General features: G+C 38.6%; 1 protein-coding gene across 8 annotated transcripts in view; it reads right to left on the reverse strand.

The window, feature by feature from the left end:
• TENM2 (teneurin transmembrane protein 2) overlaps positions 1–24,138 on the reverse strand; it is a 1,550,877-nt gene that overhangs the window by 134,906 nt on the left and 1,391,833 nt on the right. For all 8 annotated transcript variants that reach the window (XM_066591118.1, XM_066591117.1, XM_066591116.1 and 5 more), the window contains one exon: positions 16,086–16,232. In XM_066591118.1, coding sequence (XP_066447215.1) covers positions 16,086–16,232 — 147 coding nt within the window. The remainder of the gene's footprint in view (positions 1–16,085; positions 16,233–24,138) is intronic.

Raw genomic sequence — 24,138 nt, forward strand, 5'->3', positions numbered from 1 at the left:
AACAGACAAATGCATCACTGTCTTGTTCAAACAAGAATTGGTCTGTCGCTGTATAAGTGAATGAGAAGGACTGAATGATCGCTGTTTAGGCGGACGAGCAAACAATGATTTTTGTGCCTGCATAAAATGATCAAACAAAAAGCGAACGACTCTTGTTTCTCATTCATTGTTTCGCATTTAGACCGAAAGATTATCGCTCTCTTTACCTTGTTTTAGCGATAATCGTTACGTCTAAAAGCATCTAAACTTTGGTGATATTTTCACGGCCACGGAAACAGCTTTGTGTCATCGTTTTTGTGTATGGATAAAGATTAACCCTTTCCAATCCACTGTCTGACGTCTAAAGACATTCTGAGTGAAGGCTGTACAGCTCCGATGTCGGAAGACGTCCGGCAGGGTATTCATACTGTATATTACTGGCCGCTCTGTTGTCAGGGGGCATGTCACATAGCGCAGTACTGGCTCTAGCCAGCAGATGGCGCCATTGTATAATGGCCGAAAGAGAAAGACCCCTAGGAAACCCTGAATCCAAAATTGGATTGCAAAGGGTTAAAAAGTGAAGTTGCCTCTAAGATGCCAATGAGCGCCATTTCCATAAATTCATGAGTTTACTAAAGGTTTCATCATGGGACTATATACATTTGGTTGGTCTTTGCATCATAATGAGGCAGAAACTCATGATTATCATAAGCGCTGTCATTTCAGTTCACACAAAGCTTATTTTTTACAGCAATGAGTATAGAAACAAATTTATCGTACAGAAAAACATATTTCTTCTATATTTTAGCCGACTTGTTCCAATCTTTTCTGCCAAACCCAATGACATGGATGCAGTATTAAAGGTTAAAAGGAATCTTTAATACAATTAAGAGTGTTGGAACATGTTGAAGACCGTTAAAAGATCATGATGAATGATTACATATAATCGCTACTATATAGCTAAAATGCTTATTTCCCATAGAGAGCTCCCTAGCACAGCCATTACACACTATAGTGTTTCCTTGTGATCTTTGCTTGCTGACAATTTTGACAGAGAAGGAGTTAATTCCTCCATTTCAAAGTGTGCAATTACATCCAACTGTAGGCTCTAGGCTTTCCTCCAGCAGGTAGACCACATGCCAATCATTATTTTAAAGATCCATCCTTCTTGGCTGTTTTTCCCCAAGTACAGGTATTTCTGGATACATGAAGTAAGTAATAGAATAATGACTTGCTGTCAAGTGCTGCTGACTCACCACATATCTTTAGAGCCATCTGGTCAACATAATTAAGAGTAATATTTTAGTCGCTTCACTTACTGGGGATAAGAAATTATCTTAAGGTGACTAACTTTCTTAACTTATTATCTACAACTGGTAAACTTCATTGCATCAACTAATTTGCCTTTGTGATAGAATAATATATGGAAGCATATTTAGTAAATTCTCTTATATTTGCCACCATCTAAAATTGCATTGCTGTTAACTATTATGATATGGTGTGAGGATTTGTTAATTGAAAGGGATGAACTTTAACAATACTTATGTGAATGAGTCTTACATTGTCACAATTTTCTTTGGATATGGCCAGGGTAGGGATCCCGGGTGGCCTAGATCATTTTGCGATATTCTAGCCTCCTTTTTGGGGGTGGCTAGTGGTGTCTCCAAGACGGGTGTATGGTTAGAGGCAAGGTTAGTTTTTTGGGGGTTTAAGCACCAGACCTTTGTGACCCCAAGGGCTTGCTAACCTTATGTAAAGTGGCTCATATGTAATTGTTCATTTATTTAAATAAAATGGCTGCTGTGGCCAAAATGTCCACAAATGATTATGGTCTCAGTGTATCATTGGGCTATACAATAATACGTTGGGATGGGTCTCAGCAAATGTGACTCTAGCATACCCGTGTTGCCTACTGAAAAGTTTAATTTACAGAACAGGAAGTGTCAGAGTTTAATTAGGCTTAAGATACCTTTACACAGGACGATTGCCGACTGAATTATAGCTGTGCACATGGCCACCAACAGGGCACTAAGCAAGAAAGTGCTCACTTTTCAGAGTCGCTTGGTTTTTGGCAGAACTAAAAACCAAGCAACTATCAACCCATGTAAACAGGAGCCACTCAATCTTTGTAGCAGGTCTTGTGTTCTATGAATGGATGCCAGAGTGGCTGGATTGATACACAGCAGCTCCACCTCCATTCACCTGAATTACTATCACTCTTGTGTAAGCACCAGTCTCTCTATGTAAAGGGACCTTTAGTTGTCGGTGTGAAAATTGTAGGATTCAAGTTTTTTTTTTTTTTTTTAACTATAGACTGTGACGCCGAAAATGTAAAAAAGAATTAAATATTTTTTTTTCTCGAATTTTTGGTAAACAAACATGCAAATTTGATTCCTATCAATTTTTTTATGACACACTCTGTTTAACTAATATTTCAGATTAGTTGTTTTTCTGCTTTTATCCATAAATAGATGATGCTAAAAAACAACATAATTACATTTGAATCCCAAGCTTGTTTCTCCTGGCAACCATTAAGCACATGCCTATGCTACAGCTCCATAGATGCCTTGAGGTGAATAGAGCTGTAAGAAAGCACACATACTTTTTGTATGTCTTAAGCAAAAAAACAAATGTGACAGTAATCACACTGTACTGGAGAAATCTACCCGGATAACGGGGGAATATCTCCACGACGCAGCACTGCATGGAGCACCACACATGTGGTATGGAAAGAAAGGGTAAATACTGGGAATCCAAAAGGGATGCTTGGCATTAAGAGATCTATAGCTGATATTTCATTCAAAATTAGGAGAGCAAATATCAATTTTTTGAAGGCTTTTTAATGCCTATTATGCATTTCACAATAATAGGAAGGGGAAAATGTTATTGTAATTAACACTGTGGTCAATGTCTCCCGATTACTGCACATCTTTTAGAGATCATTATCTCAACATTGCCCATCTAGAATGTCTTCTAGTAATCCAAGAATAGTTATGGCCCTTTATACTTCTTCCTGATCTATATAAAAAACACAAACCCACCACCACCACCACCACCCCAACCCCCTGCCAAGCCAGAGCTTGTTGAGAAAACTAAATGAAATGATTTGCTTTTGTACTGTGAAAAACCGTATTATCTTAAATGTCACAGAACTTCAAAGTGCCAAATCACAGGATTTTTGGCGTGATTGGTGCAAAGATTGTGTATATGCTTATTTTAATAGGCTTTATGCATTTTCTTTTTGGAATGTTCAGCTTTTACAAAGTCAGAACCTCAATGTAACCCCAAAAAAGTGCCACAAATGTATTTCAATGTTTGAAAGTGGTGAAGGAGGTATATATAGCACATTTTGCACACTTCTAGGTTGTAGAGATACCTGGACAGAACCGTGAGGATATTTCTACCCAGCTGCTGCTCTGTGGCATTGCCGCACTGGAAAGAGGGAGTCTGATGTACCCAAAACAGATACTAACGAGAGCGCTGGGATCTTGCTGTGCAGCTACACTGCCTATGGGACACGCATTGACTTATCGCTTGTAGGGTATAATGGATTCTATGCCGCATCACCCACCTGAATACTACCAGAATGCAAAGGCATGCAAAGGCAAAACACAGTCACAATAAAAGTTTGGTTTCTTGGCAAAGTGACTCTGTTGACTATGTAGTCATACCTGATATGACCCATCATGACGTCCCTTCTTGTACTATACTTAGTAGGGGAGAGTCCATACACTGTCAGTCCAGACCAGCATACCAGAGGGGAGCCATCACCATGATTACTGCCCTTTTTACCACCCACTCACTACAAGCCCATTTTTCCACCATCCTTCAGTTGGCGCCATGAACAGGATGTACTGTGAACATGACGGGGCAGGTGCTGGCCAGTGGTAGAAAAAGTGGAGCACCTGAGAAGCCAGAATGGTCTGCTCCCGAGGCAGAACTTCAACCAGGCCCAGAGACTAGGGATGAATCCTCCATAGACAACCACATGATAGAAACATCATGGTGAAAAATAATTGCTAAATGTCTAAAAATGACTTCACTATTTTTTATTACAGCGGTCGCCAGGATAAACAAGTCCACTTATTATACTTTGAAATTTACATTTACATTTCTCTTTACATATGACCTCAATTCACTGAATACCCAACTTTCAGAAGCCAAGTTTGTACTTTCAGGATTCTCACTTAATTAACAGAAAAATTGAAATGTTCAGGTTGATATCTCTTAAGACAACTAAGACAAAGTGGCTGGTACAGTATGTTTTAAATACTTTTAGGGACCTATCTCAAAAAGGCATTGAACGGAATAAACCTTACAAAACAAATTAGCTAGAAATGCAAAATCATAGACTTGGAGTTCACGCGTTTACTCACCAAACAGAGCATCAAGCATGAATTCTTTATAGTGTACCTGCCATTTTGTCTTTCTTATGGCAATTAGTGCTCTGTATATAGAGTATACAGCTCTAAACCCAATGCTAATAGCCTATTGATTTACATTCAGACCTGCGATTTTCAAGTGCCATCAAAATCTACTTTCTTTTTCAATAATATGTCAATCTGGGTATACCAGTAGGGCAGCCAAATGTCTATATGTAACACCCCAGGGTAGAGTAAATCACAGCCCTTCACAGGAACAAGTTGCTGACATAATGTTGAAGGCAAATTCAACTTAACCACTGTCCCCTTCTTTGTGGAAGACAGTTGAGTACACATTCTCTCGGATGGCACCTGTGTGTTTGGAAATCACAGATGTGATCCATGTCACTCCTCTCACGGCTGCATACCAGGCTCAGAATAATTTACCTTAAACTCTTGCACCTTTTCCCTGTTAACCAACTGCAAATCCACTGGTCTATCCAGGATTAAGTCCAATGTTCAATAATTTATCTATGAGTGCTTTATGTGTAACTACCCCATATCAAAGGATTCCTGAAATCCAGATGGATGAAGGTGGTGCCACAGAAATCACCTAATACTTTTGTGACATTCATAAAGAAATCAATGTGATTAGTTTGACAAGATCTATCATCTGTGTTTAGGATACAGTTATTGGTTTTTAGGTGGTCATTTATTCTCTTTTCGGGAGAGTTTCGATAATTTTAGCTACTTAAGATGTCAAACAAGCTGGTATGTGGCTATTGGCTTCTTTCCTACTACCCTGTTGGGTACAACATTGGCTATTCTTCAATCATCAGGAACATTAACTATTAGAAGGGACTGGCTAAACACATCAGAAGTGCAAGAATCACAGATTAGAGTTCAATAAGAGCTGTAAATGGGAAAGTTCGCCTAAAGCATCAGCCTCTAAAACACTCGAGCTGAACCCTTACAACTACAAGTAATTTCCTGCCCAAACATATTAAGATTTTGAAAGCCACCTTTTGAAAATAATAAACAAGTAGCTATTTAAATAGTCATCAATAATCTTGCGTCACATTCAAATTATGTTTTGCCCTAAATTTAGCATATGCATTGGTGATGAATAGAGATGAGCGAGCATCCAAATGCTCGAGTCCGCGTTATTCGAGTCGAGCCTTTCGTAAAATTTGAGAGCTCTAGTCGAGTAATGAACCCCATTGACTACAATGGGAGACTCGAGCATTTTTGTATATGGGATGCTGGGTGCCGAGCTTTTTTCCTTTTTCCTAGGTTCATTCTCTCTTTCTCTCCAGCCAGCCAAAAAATGTGCTAATGACGCACACTGCATTGCAGTGGAGAGGGGCCAAAACAGGCATGTCAAAGCGGTGAGGAGACAAAAACTGGGGCGGGGTCAAACACAGCTTGATGCTCGTTCGAGTAACGAGCACCATCGAGAACACTAATGCTCGAATGAGCATCAAGCTCGGCAGAGTATGTTCGCTCAACCCTAGTGATGAACATACTAAAGCTGCTCATGCGGCTTTATTAGTCAGATGGCTCCAATATCATCCCCTCAGCGACTCCTGTCATCATCTTCCTCCCCCACAACTCCTTTTAACCTTTTGCAATCCAATTTTGAATTCAGGGTTTCCTAGGGTGTTTTCTCTTTCTGCCATTATACAATGGCACCATCTGCTGGCTAGAGCCAGTACTGAAGTATGGGATTTGCTGGAGAGGCCCCCGACAACAGAGCGGCCAGTAATATACAGTTAGAATACCCAGCCGGATGTCTTCCAACATCGGAGATGTACAGCCTTCAACCAGAATGTCTCTATCACATTTTCTCCCTCACTTTTCTCCACCAACTCTCTTCTTCATTTTCCCCTGGTGGCTTCCTCCTCCTTTTTACCCACTGGGAAAGTTCCATATATGGTAATTGACAAACATCAATTTGATAGATATTTGATAAGGGAGCCTGTGTATGCCAAAACGTGCTGTATATCCTCCGGTCTATGGAATAAATAATCTCTGCCATCAGCATCATCCTGCCTGCGACCTTGTGATATCTGCTGAGCTTCTGGGCCATTAGAAAGGGGTTTATTTATGTTTAACCCCTTCCTCCCTATGTAAATCTCTTACTCTCCTTTATAAGATGCTTTTAGAGCACGGCTGCTATTTTCTTTTTCTTACTGCATATATGGTAATTGTTATGGTCATTATATATGGCTAATTATGTTATTAAAGTTGGTTCAGGTAGAGAAGAGGGAGGAAGACTGAGTGAAGATGGAGAAAGTTGCTTCTCCATGTACTATACTTGGAGTGCTGGGGGGAGTGGAGGTGTAAGGGGCTATATGGCAATGCACCCCACTGAATGTCTATATAGTGGGATACATTGCAACCTTCTATAAGTGATATAAATCAAAAGTTCTCAAGATGTGTAGATCTGATGGAGGGCTCCAAATCTTATGTGAACAATGCCTTAACTCCATCAAAATAATTATTTTCCACATTTTATTATTTGTAAGTACATAATATGTTTTGCCTCCTTCTGTCTAATTTCATACAAATTTCTGTCAGCAACTCTTCCAGTTTCTTTGTACCTCTTATGGACCGACTTATTTTACTTTATTACCTACCTTTCTAGTAGTGCAGTCTGCAGCACTGTTTGTTTCGGTAAAAAACAGAACCGGAATGGAAACAAATGTAAAGCAATCTGCTTTTTTTTAGCCCACTGAAATCAATGGGGGCAATAATAGAAATATTTATTTTCATTTAAATTCAATTTCTCTGCTCCATAAATGGAACAGAAAGACAACCTATGTAACTTTTAGTTAGAAGTCTAAGTCCCCTCGTGCGGGCACCAAGTCATGACTGCCGAGAAAATGTCACGATGTGACCATTACACAAGGAGTCAGACTGTTTTTGTGAGGTGGTTTGCCATTGCAATCTTTTTTACTGACCTCGGAAGGATGGAGTCAACCTTCCGGCACGAGGATTGGACCTGCAACCTTCCGGTCGTGAGCGATAGCTTAGGACCGTATTTCTGCTGCCCTAACACTCTGCACGACACAAGGCTCATTCTAAAAGCCCTAAACTAATGCAACTAAAAGCCCTAAACCAGTGTTTCCCAACTCCAGTCCTCAAGGCACCCCAACAGGTCATGTTTTCAGAATATCCTATAGTAAGAACACTTGTGGCAATGTCTGACGCATTGACAAGAATTATATCACCTGTGCAATACTGAGGAAATCCTGAAAACACGACCTGTTGGTGTGCCTTGAGGACCAGAGTTGGGAAACACTGCCCTAAACTAATGCAAGTGTGAAACCACCCTTACGGATTAGGGTTAGATTGTGAACTACTTGAATGGGTTAAAACAGGATCTCCACTACTATCAGTCTGCCCTGGTAACAGGATGGAGACAAGAAATACTACATTCAATAGATGATGCCTGGTTTGTACTAAAGTAGAGGCCACTTTCACCCCAAGGTGTTTCTATACGTTAGATTAAAGTTGATGAAAATGGACCATTTCAACCAAAACGATCATTCGTTGGTTGAAATATCAAAGTGAGCAATCATTTTAGCCGATCAATGACAGACCATCATCGTCTGACAATAAGTCTGTTGTTTTGAAAATCTGACTGTCGGACAAAATATCTTTTGTTCTAATGACCAGGTTTTTCCACAAACACACAAACGACCTTTGTTGAAAGAATGCTTCCAAAAAGATCTTCCATCCGTCACCCGGTGTCACTGAACACAACTGTAACGGCCAATATTGACTAAAATGTTTATGGCTGCATCTGTGAAATAAATGTTCGCCAGATGAAGGTTGTTCAGTGCATAAACCTCCATCTATCTGCTGTGCATGGCCATGTCTACACCTCATATCAGTGATCTAGTGTAACCACTATCATTTTACAAATGTAACTACATTTGTTCCATATCTATAAAAAGTAGGGGGATTATTATTGCATCTGTCCATAAACCTAAACCCGTAGCTGAAAACCTTGTCTATCTAATTTATATGCAGTCGCCTTGTCTTTGGTATTCGTATATTTCTGGTCAAAAACAATCTTGATCTTTGGAGCTGAAATCCTTCTGATTGCTCTGTTGGAGTATATACTATATCTCTTAAACTGTACTGCACAGTGACACATACCGTAGAGTTAGGAATGGTTCTTTGATAAAAAGATCTTTGATATCCATTCAAACTCAAAACATCAACTTGGCTATATTGTGATTCTGCATAATCGTATTCAATTATGAGTAATCTTCTTCGTGATATTAGTCCTGCTATAATTAAAATGTATCTTTATACAATAGCATGCAAAGTTAATTGGCTTGAATAGCAATATAATTAGAGATACCAGTGCATTTTCTAAATCCATGGCTCCAGAAAGATTTTCTCATTCTGTAAAAAAATACATCCTTGCAGCATCATAAAAGCATAAATAATAAAATATACCTGCAGGCAAGTATATGCTGCAAACTTCTTTCTGCACCTTTGGTGTCCGACTGATAGTCCCACAAGACTCCTAGACTTGCATCTATAGACTAGCAGGTCATCAGGCTTACTCATCCATTATTCCTTCTCTAACCCTTGACTGCTACAAAGTACACTCAAACTGCCACTAAAACAAGACAATGTAAAGAAAGTTCCATCCGACTGAAGCAGTGATGTTTCCATCAAAGATTTTCTCTTTCTTTTTAATGCAGAAATCTTCTAGTGCAAAACAACCCTTGACCCGGTGGTCCAAAAGTGAATCCGTTCTGGTATTTCCAGAGATACAGTAAGATTTTTTTCAGTCTACAGCATAGAAGCTTTCTGTGTCTGTAATCAGGATAAGCGACAGGTATTAAAATGTACTTAGAATTTAATTTTCAGCACAAAGCCGGCCACGTATCCGACTGCTGGACCTGCACAAACAGAGCTCACGTTCCATTAAATCAGGCACTTTGGAAATTGAAAAACTAAGATAAGGCTTTCGAATAGTTTGCGCTATGGAATTCTCAATTGCTGATGCCTACATTATCAATTTCCTGGCCACAATAAGGAGAGGGAATCACGTTCATTTGTAGAACTGGAACTTTTTTTTTTTTACGTGTATCTACATTTTAATAGTTCTTACAACTAGGAAACATCTAAAAGACGTCTCCTAAGTGTGCTTTATGATTAGCTCTAGCAGATGCGGGGTCAAGTTGTAGTTAACATACCAGCTGTGTATTTTGCTCATGTCAGACCTATGGGAGACCTGTTGATGGAAGACTGGTAGAGGTTTCGAATGAATGAATCAATAAAGATCACTAAAGATCTGTGTGGCTATGACACTGTTTTGATACCAGTGGTAATGTCCAGTAAGATATTTTGTTTACGTTCTTAAGACAATTGGAAAATTGATGTCTTCATTTTTTTTCACATTTAGGAGTACTGAAACGGTCAGCTGAGTCAGTGTAATCCTTATGATGCCACCATCCCTATCTAAAAGTGATTATCTATTAGTTAGGGTCCTTTTAGACGAGCCGATTCTCGTTTGAATGATCGAGTGACGTCACTGCTAACTCGTTGACACTCATATAGCCTGTTTAAATAGGCAGATGTATCGTTGGCTCGTTCAAACAAGGTCAGTCAGTCTCTGTGTAAGCGGATACGGGGATTGAATGATTGTTGTTTAAATTAAACGATAAGTGAATGCACAAACAATGATTTTTAAGTCTGCATAAAATGGACAAACAAAAAGCGTAAGATTTGCTCAGTTGTTGGCTCACGTTTAGACCGAACTATTACCGTTCAGTTTTGCTTGTTTGAATGACTTTTTGAATGATAAATCGTTATGTCTAATAGAATTCTTAGAAAGAGCACTTGTGCTAAGGTTTCTACAAATATGGATGTTATAAACTTTTCTTGTGATCTTTTATATAATAGTTTAACTCCTACGTGACCAAGCCTGATTGTGCCTTAAAGGTGTTTAGTCATTAAAAAAAAAAAAATCCATACCTCACCTATGTCTTCTCCATCAGTCTCCTTACCACATTATCTCCTCACTGAGCTTCTGCAGTACTCCAGGTCACCTCACCACATGGTGGTCGGCTTGTTATGATGCTGGCATTCCTCACATTCTTTCCGGCCAGGTCAGTGAAGGTCAAGTCCCTGTGCTGTAGTGTGCACTGCCTAGGAAGGAATTCTAATCTATTGACAATACAGCTCGCATGAACAGTCTCTGAAGTAGATCAGCAGTCCCCCTGCAGGACTGTGAACTGTGACGTAATGTACATTGGCTGGCAGACTGACAGCAATGCATGTAACCTCACAGAAGGAGAAGAGTCAGCCAGCTGGAGGTGAGGTGACCCCCCCACCCCCCCGGACTGCAGGAGAAAGGAGAAGATGGGGGAGGTGAAGATCTGGTAAGTAGACTGATGGGGAGGAATAGGTAAGCATAGATTTTTTAAATTTTTTAATGACAGAACCCCTTTAATGACTAACTAATTTTTCAGTTTTTTTCACCGTCACATTCCAGAAGCCATAACTTTTTAATTTTTCCATTCACATAACCATATGAGGACTTGCTTTTTGCAGGACAAAGTGCATTTTATAATGGCATCATTTTCGGGTACATATAATGTACTGTATAACTTTTCATAATTTTTTTAGGTGGATTGGGGAAAAAATAAATTCTGCCATTTGTTTTTGGATTTTATTTTTAAAGCATTCAGTTCGCAAAATAAATAATGTGACAACATTCTTTTATGGGTCAGTACGATTCTGGGGACACCAAGTTTATACAGAATTTTTATGTTTTGCTATTTTTGTTCACACAAAAAAAGTGTTTTTTTTTAAAGATTTGTTTTTGTGTTACCACATTCCAAGAGCCAGAGCATTTTCATGTTTCCAGCTCTATGAGTGCTTGTTTTTTTGTGGGATGAAATTTAGTCTTCATTAATCCATTTTTTGGAACAAATAACATTTTGACTACTTTTTATTCTATTTTTTTAAGATTAACAAAATCTGTGATTCTGTTTCTTATTTTCATTTTTAACGGCAATCACCAGGCAGTATGAATGATATGTTAAATTATTTAATTCTACAGACCAGTATGATTATGTCAATACCAAATTTATATAGTTTTTTTCTTTTACACTTTTTCTATAAAAATGTATTTTTTGTTTATTGCTGCATTTAAAGACCCCTAATATTTTTCCTCTTTTTGTCAACAGTGCTGTGAGGTTTTTTTTGTGGAGTTAGTTGTATTTCTTAATAGTTTATCCCTGCAACATTTTGATCATATTTTATTCTGTTTTTTTGTAAGGCGGAATAGGCAAAACTAATTTTTGCCATGTTTTTTTAATTTTATTTCATGGCATGCCTTGTGCAGGTTTAATAATGTAATAACTTTATTCTCTGGGTCATTATCAATGCAGCAATCCCACATGTGTGATTTTTATTTTACATAGTAAAGGAGGAAAAGTGGGCTTTTGTCGTTTTTATTTTGATTTTTTTTTTTTACTATTTTTTTAGTAAACTTTATTTTTGTCCCACTAGGGGACAAATATCATCTTTTATCAATCTTCCTAAACACTTCAGTATAGTATTGCATTAGAAAGTCCTAGAAGCTGGGAGACCTGGAAGCAATATCCAAGCCTCTTGCTTCCATTGCAGATTGTTCTGTCTGATGGGTGACAGAAGGAGCCCCCTCCCATTGTCAGCCTTTTACATGCCACAATCGCAACAACTGCAGCCTGTAAAGGCTTAAACGCAGAGGATCAAAGGTTTCTTCAGTACCTTCTGTAAGAGCAAGTGCCAGTTATCAGACAGCCAAGCACCCACTCTTCCTGGCTTGTCATCCAGCTGTCATCAAAAGATGGTGCTGCAGAATAAGGCCCCTTAATGGTTGCCGTTAAAAGACATATGGGTGGTCGTTAAGGAGTTAATAATTTGGAGTCCTGTTTGCAGTGTTAGATCCCATCCTACAGGAACAATACATATAATGGCAAACACTTAACAGCACATCCATCTAATTCCATATATTGTTAGATCATACTGCAGATCTATGATACAGAACCCATACATTACCTCCACTATTATATGGAGGCATATAGGGGAGTTTTTCTCATGTATTCCATATATCATGTATCAATGAAAACTGGGAAAAATGTACTGATACATGCTATATTTTTTTGAAAAGTATTCATCTAGGGGATGATACATAAGCATTAATTGGGTCTCACAAGAAGTGTCTATGCGTCCTTAATACAGCATCCTTGCACAAAAGGGCTGCCTTTAGGCCATAAATACAATAGTCTGCACACTCCTCTTTACTCGCATGCCTCAAATTCCTGCTCCTCGTCCATTATATGCACATTTTAAGAAATATTCCATTTCCCATCCACTATCTTACAGTCACTGGCCACCTTTGAAGAAGGATCCTCTCCCATGGTACCTTTATTTTAGTTTATTACTGTAGGTCACATCTACCTCTGCATATCAGACCTTGAGGAATAGACATATCATCATGATAAGTACAATTATATTTTATTATGCTCTGCTGAATGTACAATTTTTCTTCTAATTTCTTTATTACTTGAGATGATATGCAATTGTGTTGTATCCCTTATGTCAGTAATACATTCTTACTATTTCAACTATCATTTTAATTGGTATTTAGACCATTAATTATGGCGCTAAGACAATCTTTTCCCACAAAGGAAACCGGCTCTTTGACACAGTAGTAGCCTGTGTCTTGTAATAAAATGTCTCTCACATCTGCAATTGTGGGCCGCTTTAGTTATATTTCATAGCTCATTGTTTTTATGTCTTTTATGTTTAGATTTTCATTATATTTCACGCCTTATTATATATTCTTCAGTTTCTGTGACTGAAGATTGACTTTGAAGATTAATGAACCATTGTCTTCATAATTATATTAATTTATGTTTCCATGGTTTTATTTCACTTGTTTGCTACCTCTCCCTGTAACTTTGTTTCTTCCCTCAGATCTTTACATTCCTATTACCCTTGCATTATGATTTTTAGTATTTATCCAGTTGTCTGATGAAGAGGTCTGTAAACTTTGAAACATATTACCTGTGGGTTCAAAATAAAGATTTTTTAAAATCTATATCAGCTTTATATTCCTTCAAGTCAATACCTGCCAACAGGCCAAGCCAGAGCCTCAACTCTTTTACACCACCTGTAATAATAGAATCCAATGCTAACATGACCTTTGGTCAACTAGCCTACTAGGTTCATAGCACCTATTCTACATTATTCTTATCACATCATCTAAAACACAAACAAATGTGCGCTTCCTGTTACAGATCTCTTTCAAGGGTTGCTCGGCTCAGTCCTTTTTTCCATCTTATGCCAAAAATGCCAGCACTACCGGGATTGTTTAACAAGTGCAAAAACAAATCCCCTTATATGACTACTCCAATTTCGACTTGGAGGACCCTTTTTTATGGTCCCCACCAATGAGGATCTTATACTGTTGTTTTTCAATGTAGCAAAATTAAATCTATAACATTTTATTCATCATTGTGATTACTCAAGTTCATCAAATAACTTTACATAAACTTATTGAAAAGAAACAGTTCCGTGACCAATGCAACCCGACTATATCTATATCATCTGACCTTAAATATGTGAGCTTACTGCTCTATAAATTTTAGAAACAGGGCTTCATCATTAGAATAATGCGAAAGACCTCACTGACTGACTCGCCACTAATTCTCGAACTCTCCGGTGTCGTCAAACTTAAAATTTGGCACGACCATTGTTTAGGTCATAAATAGGAAAAGTAAAGGAGTCACAACTTGATTATTCAATTCAAAGCACGAAAGTAAGTGACTCCTTATGTAATGTAACCGATAACACACATCTGTACCACACACACCTGAAATTTGCCATAACCATTCTTTAGGTCGTAAAGAAGAAAAGTAAAGTGGTTGCAACTTAAAATTTAATTCTAAGCATGAAAAACTGTGCAAAAATCTATGATATATGAGATAGTTCTTTTCTCAGTAACCATAAATCCTAGGGAAATAATTTGTATACTGAGGAGAATCTACCTCTCCTCTATGTGTATATACTGAAGACAATCTACCTCACCTCTGTGTGTATATACTGAGGAGAATCTAACTGACCTCTGTGTGCATGTACTTAAAAGCTGTAAAGTACATAAGGAAGCAGCCATGGACTGAAGGGATAGAGCTTGCTAAGGCTAAGAAGGGGCCGCAACCTTCAGTCTGGGATTAAATTGGAATAGAAAGGAGCGTTACCTTTAAAGTTAAAACGTAAGGAGACTGGGCGGGGCGACACATTCTGCAGAGGGACATCGGTATATGCAGTCTGAGGAGAATCTAACCCTCCTCAATGTGTAAACATATTTTATTCCTCGGTTTCTCTGAAGTAACCATGACTTGTTCACATGGAAAATTTTATAAACAGGTAAACACCTGTACCAAATTAACTCAGGCAAAGCCGGGGATATCAGCTGGTGTATACAATATATACATATACACATACACATACTCTTATATACACATATAGGCTAGAAAATGCCCAGCATCGAGTCCTCTATGGAAGACTGTAAGTTCTTTTTTTTATGCATTGTTTTCTCTGGAGCATTCAGATAATTTAACACATTGATAACACGCTATTCCAAGTCTTCCTGATCCCCCATCAGTCTAAAGTTCTCATCTAAGCTCATAAACAAGAGAGAACTTAGCAGATTTGTTTTATTCCTGAACACAATCTGTTGATTCATAGTGCATGGAGGAGCAATTTTAGCTTCAAATGGCAGCACATAAGATGGATTAGTTGAAGCTGAATTTTGGAAAAAAATGTTTGTATATCAATGGCACATTGGCATCCAAAGCAGATGGTCTGTCTGATCTTTTCTGCTTCTAACATAAACAAAGTCAAGCACTATAACTATTTCTGCATGGGAGATTACGAGACCCATGTAAATTCATTGTAGAACTACTGCCCTTTCAGTTATCAACAAAAATAACCTTTTTATCCACACGTACATTTCCTTTCCTTTGTGCATATTTGGTGACTGCCATGCATTAAAATATAAGTAGATGGACCAAACGTACATACTATAATGGGCTCCAGATTTTAGGAGAAAAAAAGTCAATGTACTGTAGTTCTCAAATCTGCATTTGCATAACATAATCCTAGCATAACCTAGATATAGTTCACGCCAGTTTCACATATTTATAAGATATAATATTGTCTTGAAAACGGTTATTCAGACTTGTCTATTATTGCAATTCAGTCCCATTCACTGGAATGAGGCTGAGAGGCAATACCAAATGTGGCCTATGAGTAGCGCTCTATCTTGCAAAAAAAAAACCATGCAAACTCTTTGTCTAATTCAGGCCAGTCTCTTTAAACACACCACAATGGTGGGTAACATAAAAAACTATTTTTATGAATGGAGACTGAGCTCATGATTATTAAACTAATGATTGCAGTATTTTAGAAACTAGCATTGGGGTTTTGACTGTAGTCTATACGATCGTTAGAATTTCACATCTCTGGCAATCAATGAAGGAGTAAAGATCCAACTAGCACGTTGCTGCACAATTTTGATGACTACAATATATTTACCGAACTTCTTTTGTAAATCAGTTTTTTTGGAAACGTAACAGATTTTTGTCAGTAAATCACTCTCATCTAAAGTGAACATATAACCTTCTGTTCTTTAGGGATTTTAAATGGAAGACTTTTGCTCACCTCCCTCATTATCCTTGTTATCAGCACAAGAAGTTTCCATGGCAACATTGCATCCAGACCCTCTCCAGCCGGTCTGGCAGATACACTGCCAGCTGTTCTGACCAAGTGTGCATCTCCCATTGCCATTGCACAGATCAGGGCAGCCATCTGGTTGAAGAAAGGAAGAAGATAAGTATAAAAGATAGCGATCTGGACTAGATGACTGTGGACTGCATAGATGATAAAATGAATCCATGCCTGAAAATTGATCTTCCATCAGCCACAGCTATGCTTGGTTGGATGCATCTTAAATCAACATTAGGCAGCCATATCAACTATGTACTGTATACTTTAGAAATCCAATATAATTCACTCTTGCCTGTATTAAAATCTCCGTGCAAGCACCAGCCCTATGACATTCAATAAAATAAACTCTCAGTTGGACAGAAACATTCTAGAATTCTTGTTTAATAGCAACATGTAATTGAACTCAACACAAAAGATGAAAAACATTTTTTATTATTAGACAAAAGGGGGAAAAAAAACTTTGCACATCAATTAATCCCTTGCTAGAAATGAGTAAAATAGCTGTTGGCAAAAATTATTTTCATGAAGTCTACAGGAGAGACATAGATCGAGTTAGCACAGTCTTACATACCCCTGGCTTTATCTGTATGTACATGCAAGTTGTACCCAGAGCAAAATCAGAAATGAAAAATCAAAATTTGGGGCATTGTAGGGCAGGCACTGAACCACCACTCCCCAAATGCCATTATGCAAATCGGCACATTGGCAGGGCAATTTGCTACCGGCCATCCTCAAACGCCTTAAAGGGGTGTTCGAATCTTAGCCAAACATCACTGATTACAAGGTGGCCGGGACAACAGAAACAGCTCGACTGAGCTATGTTGTTTCAGCAACTCAAACACAAGTCAATGGAAGTTACACATAGAGCATAGCACAGTAGGTCTACACTGCTTCCATGGCTCCCGAGTTATGTAAGCAGCATAGCTTGCTGTACTACATTGTTTGTATAATTCCCATTGAGTTCTATGGGACTTGCAGAAACAACGTAGGATACTTGACTATTTCTGTCACTCAGAGTGGCTGGGAGCAGTATGTGCCCTAACTGAAGATAGCTGCAGGTCCCAAGGTGGGACTCATACCTGTCAGACGTTTATGGCATATCCTTTGGCTATGATGTAAAAGTCTGATATAGGAATAACCATTTAAGGAGCCCATATATCTTTAATAGCTGTTTGGTGAATGTTCATTTAGCCAACAGCTATATCTCCTAACTCCACCAGACATACAAACATGTGAACACTTTAGGACCACTTAGACACAACAGTTATTGCTTAAAATTCACTCAAAAGCAATCTTTTGAGTGATAATCATTGTGTATAAATGTGCTCATCTTTCAGTTTTCTGCTGAAGGACGATTTTCAGTTCTGATTGAAAACCATTGTTCGGCAGAACAGCTGATAAGCAGGACCACACGCTGTGTTCTGCCCAGGGAAAGCTGATTACAGCTGATAACACTGTATCAGCTGTTTTCAGCTGTCAGCCCCACCAGCAGAACAGCTGATAAGCAGGACCACAGGCCCTGCCTGCTGTCCATGGTGTTGAATTCTCCACAGGAGCTAGAGATTACATTGTTTTGACTGAACAATGGAGCTAATTACAGAGCTCAGACTTCCTGCTGAGTTCTGCAGCAGCTCCCAGAAGCTCATTTGCATGCAAATGAAGCTGATAAAGTACTAATAGCAATTAGTTCCTATTAGTACTTTATGCAAAACGATCGCTGATCTTTCAATCTTTTGGGCCTTTAGTTTGGATGAGTGTTCATTTTTTTTCCATTGGGGCAGTGAAGGAAGCTGCTATCAGACAGCTCTGGTGGTGGCTTATCTCAAAGGGAGACAAAAGGATTGGGCAATGAAATTTAAACTGCTTGAGTCTTCTTTTCTCCTCCATCATCTGTCGGGGGAAAGTCAGGAAGCTGCCATACAAAGTTGACTATTATTTGTTCCTGCCAGAACTGCCAGGCTTTGGCAGCTTTTCTGTGCATGGGGCCTTATGGTATATCATGTCTTTGTCTGGATGAACATTTAGGCATGTATGTTGTCTTTATCTCTGCACATCCACTGCAATAAATGCATGTAACTAATGGACATTAAGGTTGAACATCATAAGACATGACAAGCACTTTCGGTAGACCTACACACTTTTGGGGTGGTTTTACATATAGCTTTATTTTGGAAACAAGCTGCGGTTTTGTGGCATTTTTTCATGCAGCTTCCTGAGCCAAAGCCAAAGGGATCCAGTAAGAAGTATAAATCTATCCTTGGTATTTCCCATACCCTTTAAATCAACCTCTGGCATTATCTCAAAAAACGACACATTTTTTACAAAAAAAAAAAAAAAAAAAAAAACCTGTATAAAACCCCCCTCATACAGTTTACCTACTGATAATATATAAGGGAGTGGAACCTTTGGAATAATGTCCCCTATGAATTGAGAGTGGGTCTGCCTCTAGATAGAATGTATGACTGGTCTACTCTACGTTACGATATATTAAAACATCAAGATTATTTTATTTCCAACTGTAGCGTGAATGTAAAGCATGTAATTTACATGTGTCACGCCTTGCTCGTACCCAGCAATAATCATAAGCGACAGAATAGGTGATTTAACTGCTCCAACACCTGGGAAAATAATATCTGCAGAACTCAGTTGCTACCTCCAATTTGAACCTTCGGCTTTTTATGGGCAATGTCACATGTATTTGCAGCACTATAGTAACCAGGCTAGATAATTATAAATAATTATAATGATGGTATGCTTGTGCCTGCAGTTTGCTGATAGAGACAAATGAGTTTATGGTGTGGTGTAGTAAAAATGTGAATATTGCATAAAATTATGGGTTTGCTGCGCACCAATAAAAGCCACTACTGAACACAAAAATACAAGGACAGTAGAGGCAGAAAATATTCTGTCACTTCAAAGGAAATGGTCTAGTGTGGAGGTGACGAGGTAAATGCAATCTGAGGCATAGGACCTATTCGTGTTTGCAGTTGTGGTCATCTTTATTTATGACTTGAGACGTTTATATTGCCCTTATTGAACTAGTCACTAGCAGTCTGCTTTACAAGAATACTGGACACATTGACGCTTATTTCCTACTGCTGTCTAAAGATTAGACAGTGCAAACTAAGACAGACAGTCTTAAAATGCGCCAGAATCATCACAGCTGGATGATAAATCAGTCGAATGTTAAGATTGTCTAGTCTAAGTTTATACCACCTGTTAGTTTATGCCAAAACTTGCACCAAAAATTGGCACAATTTACGGCAATCTGGCATAACTTTTAGCTCAATTTAGGCTACATTCCTTTTTTGGACAAGTCAAAAAAAAAGGTGTCCAAAAGAGTCTAAAAACATAGTAAATTTGGTGCAAAACATGTAAGACAGTTTGTACAAACTGTTGTATTTTTAATAGCAAATCTACTCCTACGTGAGGAATTTACTTAAACCGATGTTTTATATATGGATCTTAATCTAAAACACACTAATATTTTACGAAATTTAGTGCATCTCTGGTTCTCCTCTACGACAAAGTCGAAATGTGACCTGACATAGATTTGCGCTATAATCCTTCTGAGGTCGGTAAAAAGAGTACCCAGCTTGGTAAATAATAATAAATTACCTGAAACCGCTGCGGAATAAGTTGGCGCAATACAAATAACAAGTCCCCCCTGACATTGCCTTGACTTTGGTGAAGGCTCACATTTAGCTTGAAGCTCGAATTAATAGACCTGAAACTTAATGAGAGAATCATGACGACAGATGTTGTCAATAAAACCTTTATGACAGATGTTGTCAATATAACCTCCCAGTAGTGCAGCCTCAAGTTTCGGGCCTGTAACTTCACTTCTCAGTATAGAAGATATTAAATAAAAACTCCAGGTAGAGTTGATATGTTATGTATCGTATGGGGACCAGGGGGTTTTCTGCCTTAGGTGTTATCTGAATCACTACGCCATACACCGCCCCTGAGGACTGTTATTGGGCATAACACAGTATATTAGCTGTGTCTAGAGTGTTCTATTTAACAAGTTTCACATTTTAATTATGTTCTTAAAGGACCCTTTTATGCATTTCTTCCAGTAGGTTTACTCTAAACTGCAATTTACAATAGGTCCCTCTAGTCGAGCCGATTATCATTTAAACAAGTGAGTGACATCAATGCTAGCTCATTCACTCTTATACAGGCATATACCCCATTGGCTCATTCAAGGGCATCATTGGCTCATTCAATGGCATCATTGACTCATTCAGTTTTTTAATTCTCTGTATAAGTGGAACTGAATGAGCGCTGATTAAACCGAAATGAAGGAGCCAACGATGATTTTTTTGCCTGCATAAAATAAACGAATGAAAAATGAACAATCACCGTTTGTCGTTTGGTTAGTTTAAACCAAATAATTATTCATTTTCGCTCATTTGATGGATTTTTTTGAACGATAATCATTCCATCTAGAAGCGCCCCAATTCACCTGCTAATTCAACAGCTATAGCACTGAGTAATGTAGCGGATACTTATCCTAAACTTGTGTATCAAGGATCAAAAGCTTGAAAAAGTACTGAGCTCACGCTGTGGTCATGCAAATGTACTATGGATAATTACCGGGATGAGTCAGGCTTAATTGCAGAATCTTACCATGAATGAGCAAATGTGATTCTCACAAAGTATAAATGTAAGGAAGATAAGTAATGGGGAGACTTGTTAAATGGAAGTTTCTGAAAAGTTCTCATAATATAATATAGATTATGTCCGACCTCACAGCCACCTGACGGTGGGGAAAGTGAATTTTCAAGTGCTGAGTGCTTACTGTGATCTGCTGGTGCCGGAGCTTCCCAACTGTGCTGATCTCTTTACTTGGTGACCTAATCATCGCTGAGACACGTCGCGTATAAAGCAAGTCAATGAGACCTAGAAGTTGTGGAGTACAGAGAGTACCTCAAATGGCTTTAATGTTACAAAAGCACTTTAAATGGTTTAGGAATGATTTAATTCATTGTGCAATACTTCACAGGCGAAGAGTTATTCCACTTGTAAGTTAGAACTGATTATGCTTGATTTTATTGTTGTTATAATAAAAGAAGGAGTCTATGAAAGATAGATCAATGCCTTCAAACGACTAACTTCTCAGAGAGCTATTCAACCACAACCATTTTCACATAATTACTATGGCAAGTAGAACATTCTCTGCATATTGTGTTAATATGTACTCTATTCTTTGATCATTATCTTGGAAGACAAATGCTTCATTACCAGCGAACTCTTCATAGAGATAAATGTTATCATGGTTTAAGATGTAACATGCTGTTGTTTTCCGTTAATATGGCCTTCATGTATAAAGAAACGGCAGTGCAAATATATTTTATCTATACCTATTTATCTATAGATAAATAATAATAGAGATTATATATATATATATAAACACATACATACATACACACACACACACACACACACACACACACACATACACACACATACATACACACACACACACATACATACATACATACATACATACACACACATACATAGATGTGACAAAATTTAAATTGACACTTAGTGTTGTTGTTGAAATATTGTGCGATAGTCTGCTGCCTGAAAAAAATCAGCACCAGATTCCACGTATCTTTATGTGGATTTTGCTGGGAATTCACAAATACCTTCATTTCAATATTCACGTTAGATATGCATATTTCCATGGTAGAATATTCCGCTGTGTGCTGCAGAATATTCTGGAGCCTCATTCGCACGAGCATATGCATATTTTCATGCATCTGAGTACTGCGTATATGGGAATAAATGCCTTTTTGCATGCCCGTTGGCGTATTTTGCTCTACTTTTTGCACCCGCAGGGCATGTTCATTTGTGCGCAGCCAAAAAATACACACATGGCTAATTAGTTTAATGAGATGTGTTCTTTTCCCTGCACACATAGGCAGTGTTTCACACATCTCCTAGCGTACTGTGCACACATTTGCACATATTTACGCATCACCATTGACTTCTATGGGAACTTTGGGTACGCAAATGCACAAGAAATAGAGCATGCTGCGTTTTTTTGTGTGTACTGAAATGCGAAGAAAAAATATGTGCATGTGAACAAACAAAAACAACAGTTTCTATTCCCTACGTTTTTCATGCGCAAATTTTGTGTACAGAAATACATGTGCAAATATGCCCATGTGATGCCGGCCTAACACAGCAAAAGCCATTTAAACAGTCAAGTTAAGATTTGTTGCAACTGTGCATTTAACGCGCTCCTTCACACAAGTGTATGCATTTTTGGTCGCCCACACGGGCCCTAAAATCGCGTGAATGAAGAAATGACGCAATCAAATCCTGAGCTTATTTAGCATTTTCTCGTCCATTCACACAACCAGAGGTGACGCACTAGCGAAAAAATACACCGCAGGCTGGAAATCCCTTGCTTGGCATAAATCCTCGGAATGACTTCTAATGCCTAAATAAAGGCAGCTTTTTCCTGCGTTGGATGCTGCTAAAAGGCCCCCCCCCCCACTATTATTCCAGCTCCCGTAGGAGTCTATGGGAACCACCAGCGTATATTGATCGGTAGATGAAACCAGAACTTTCTTTTCCAGCCGTGTGTAAAAGCGCCCGCTGATTTCGGTCGAGTATGTGCTATTTTTCCATGCCGGGTGCCAAATCGTCCATGTAAACAAATGCATTGGAATCAAATGCCTCAGATGGTCACGTTTTTCGGCCGGGTTTGAAAACGCAAATACATAGCACGTAAAAACGTTTGTGTGACTAAAGCCTACGTGTCAAGTTAAAGTATTTAACCATGTTGTTAAAACTGATGGCCTTATCCTCAGAATAGCCCACCAATATCATATCATTGGGGGTCCGACTCCTGGGACCCACAGCGATCAGCTGTTTGAAGGGGATGAATGCTCATACGAGTTCTGCATCATCTTCAATGTTTCCATCCGTCTGAGATCCTGTTTGTACTTTTCATAGTGGCCGTTCTGAGTACTGCAGTGTTGTCCTATTCACGTCAATGAAAACTATGGCATTTGAAAAGTACTGTGTTCTAAATACGAACCGGATTGTGCGCAGATGTAAACATCGAAGAGGCCACAACACTTCCACGAGCACCGGGGCCCCTTCAAACAGCTGATTGGTGAGGGTCCTGAGAGTTGGACATCACCATCAGATATTGATGACCTATCCTGAGGATAGACCATTAATTTTCCCAACCCAGTTAGCCCCATTAATGTTCACTACATAGAGTTACATGAAGCATGTACTGATACTGTATTGCTCTGATTAAATATGCATACAACTAGTAATGGACTATCTCAGCTGGCTGCAGGTGTAACATACCCGACTCCCTTTGTATTGATATGGCAACATCCACTGTTGTCTATCTTTATGTAAAGAAGTTACCACGACTACATAATACAGAGCCTGAATAAAAACTCCAAACATTCTACCATAGAATGCCTAATTAACATAAACATACAGTTTTGCACAGTACTTCTATTCATGCAGCTATGTTGTGCAAAAGTGTCGAAATAATTATCAAATTCCCCCAAGACAAACAATAATATGGCGGGGGGGGGGGGGGGGGGGCTTGACGTTCATTCAAGTTCACTGAGTGTTGAAAACTGCAGTCAAATCCCTTTAGTAAACGGTTAGAGGTCTATGTATGAATTGTCTTTCTTAGCTTATTATCAATTGTGAACCCCATCCCCTTGGGGGTTTTAATTGCTAAACTTTACTAATAAAACTTACGTTTTGCAGTCTTTCTTTTTAGAAGTACAGTACTTGCAATCAGTCAAGCGACAATCAGGTATTTTCTGCTTTAATGGTAATTTAATAATTAATAAGTATTATTACATAGTAAATTATTAGTGTTATTTATTCTATCCTCATCTACCACCCCCCACCGCCTTTGTAGACTGTAAGGCTGGGTTCACACAGGGCGGATTTGCCGCGGCAAATCCGCCCGTGGCCGCTAATCTCAGGA

Source organism: Eleutherodactylus coqui, chromosome 2 (genome assembly GCF_035609145.1).
Source record: "Eleutherodactylus coqui strain aEleCoq1 chromosome 2, aEleCoq1.hap1, whole genome shotgun sequence".
Taxonomy (NCBI): domain Eukaryota; kingdom Metazoa; phylum Chordata; class Amphibia; order Anura; family Eleutherodactylidae; genus Eleutherodactylus; species Eleutherodactylus coqui.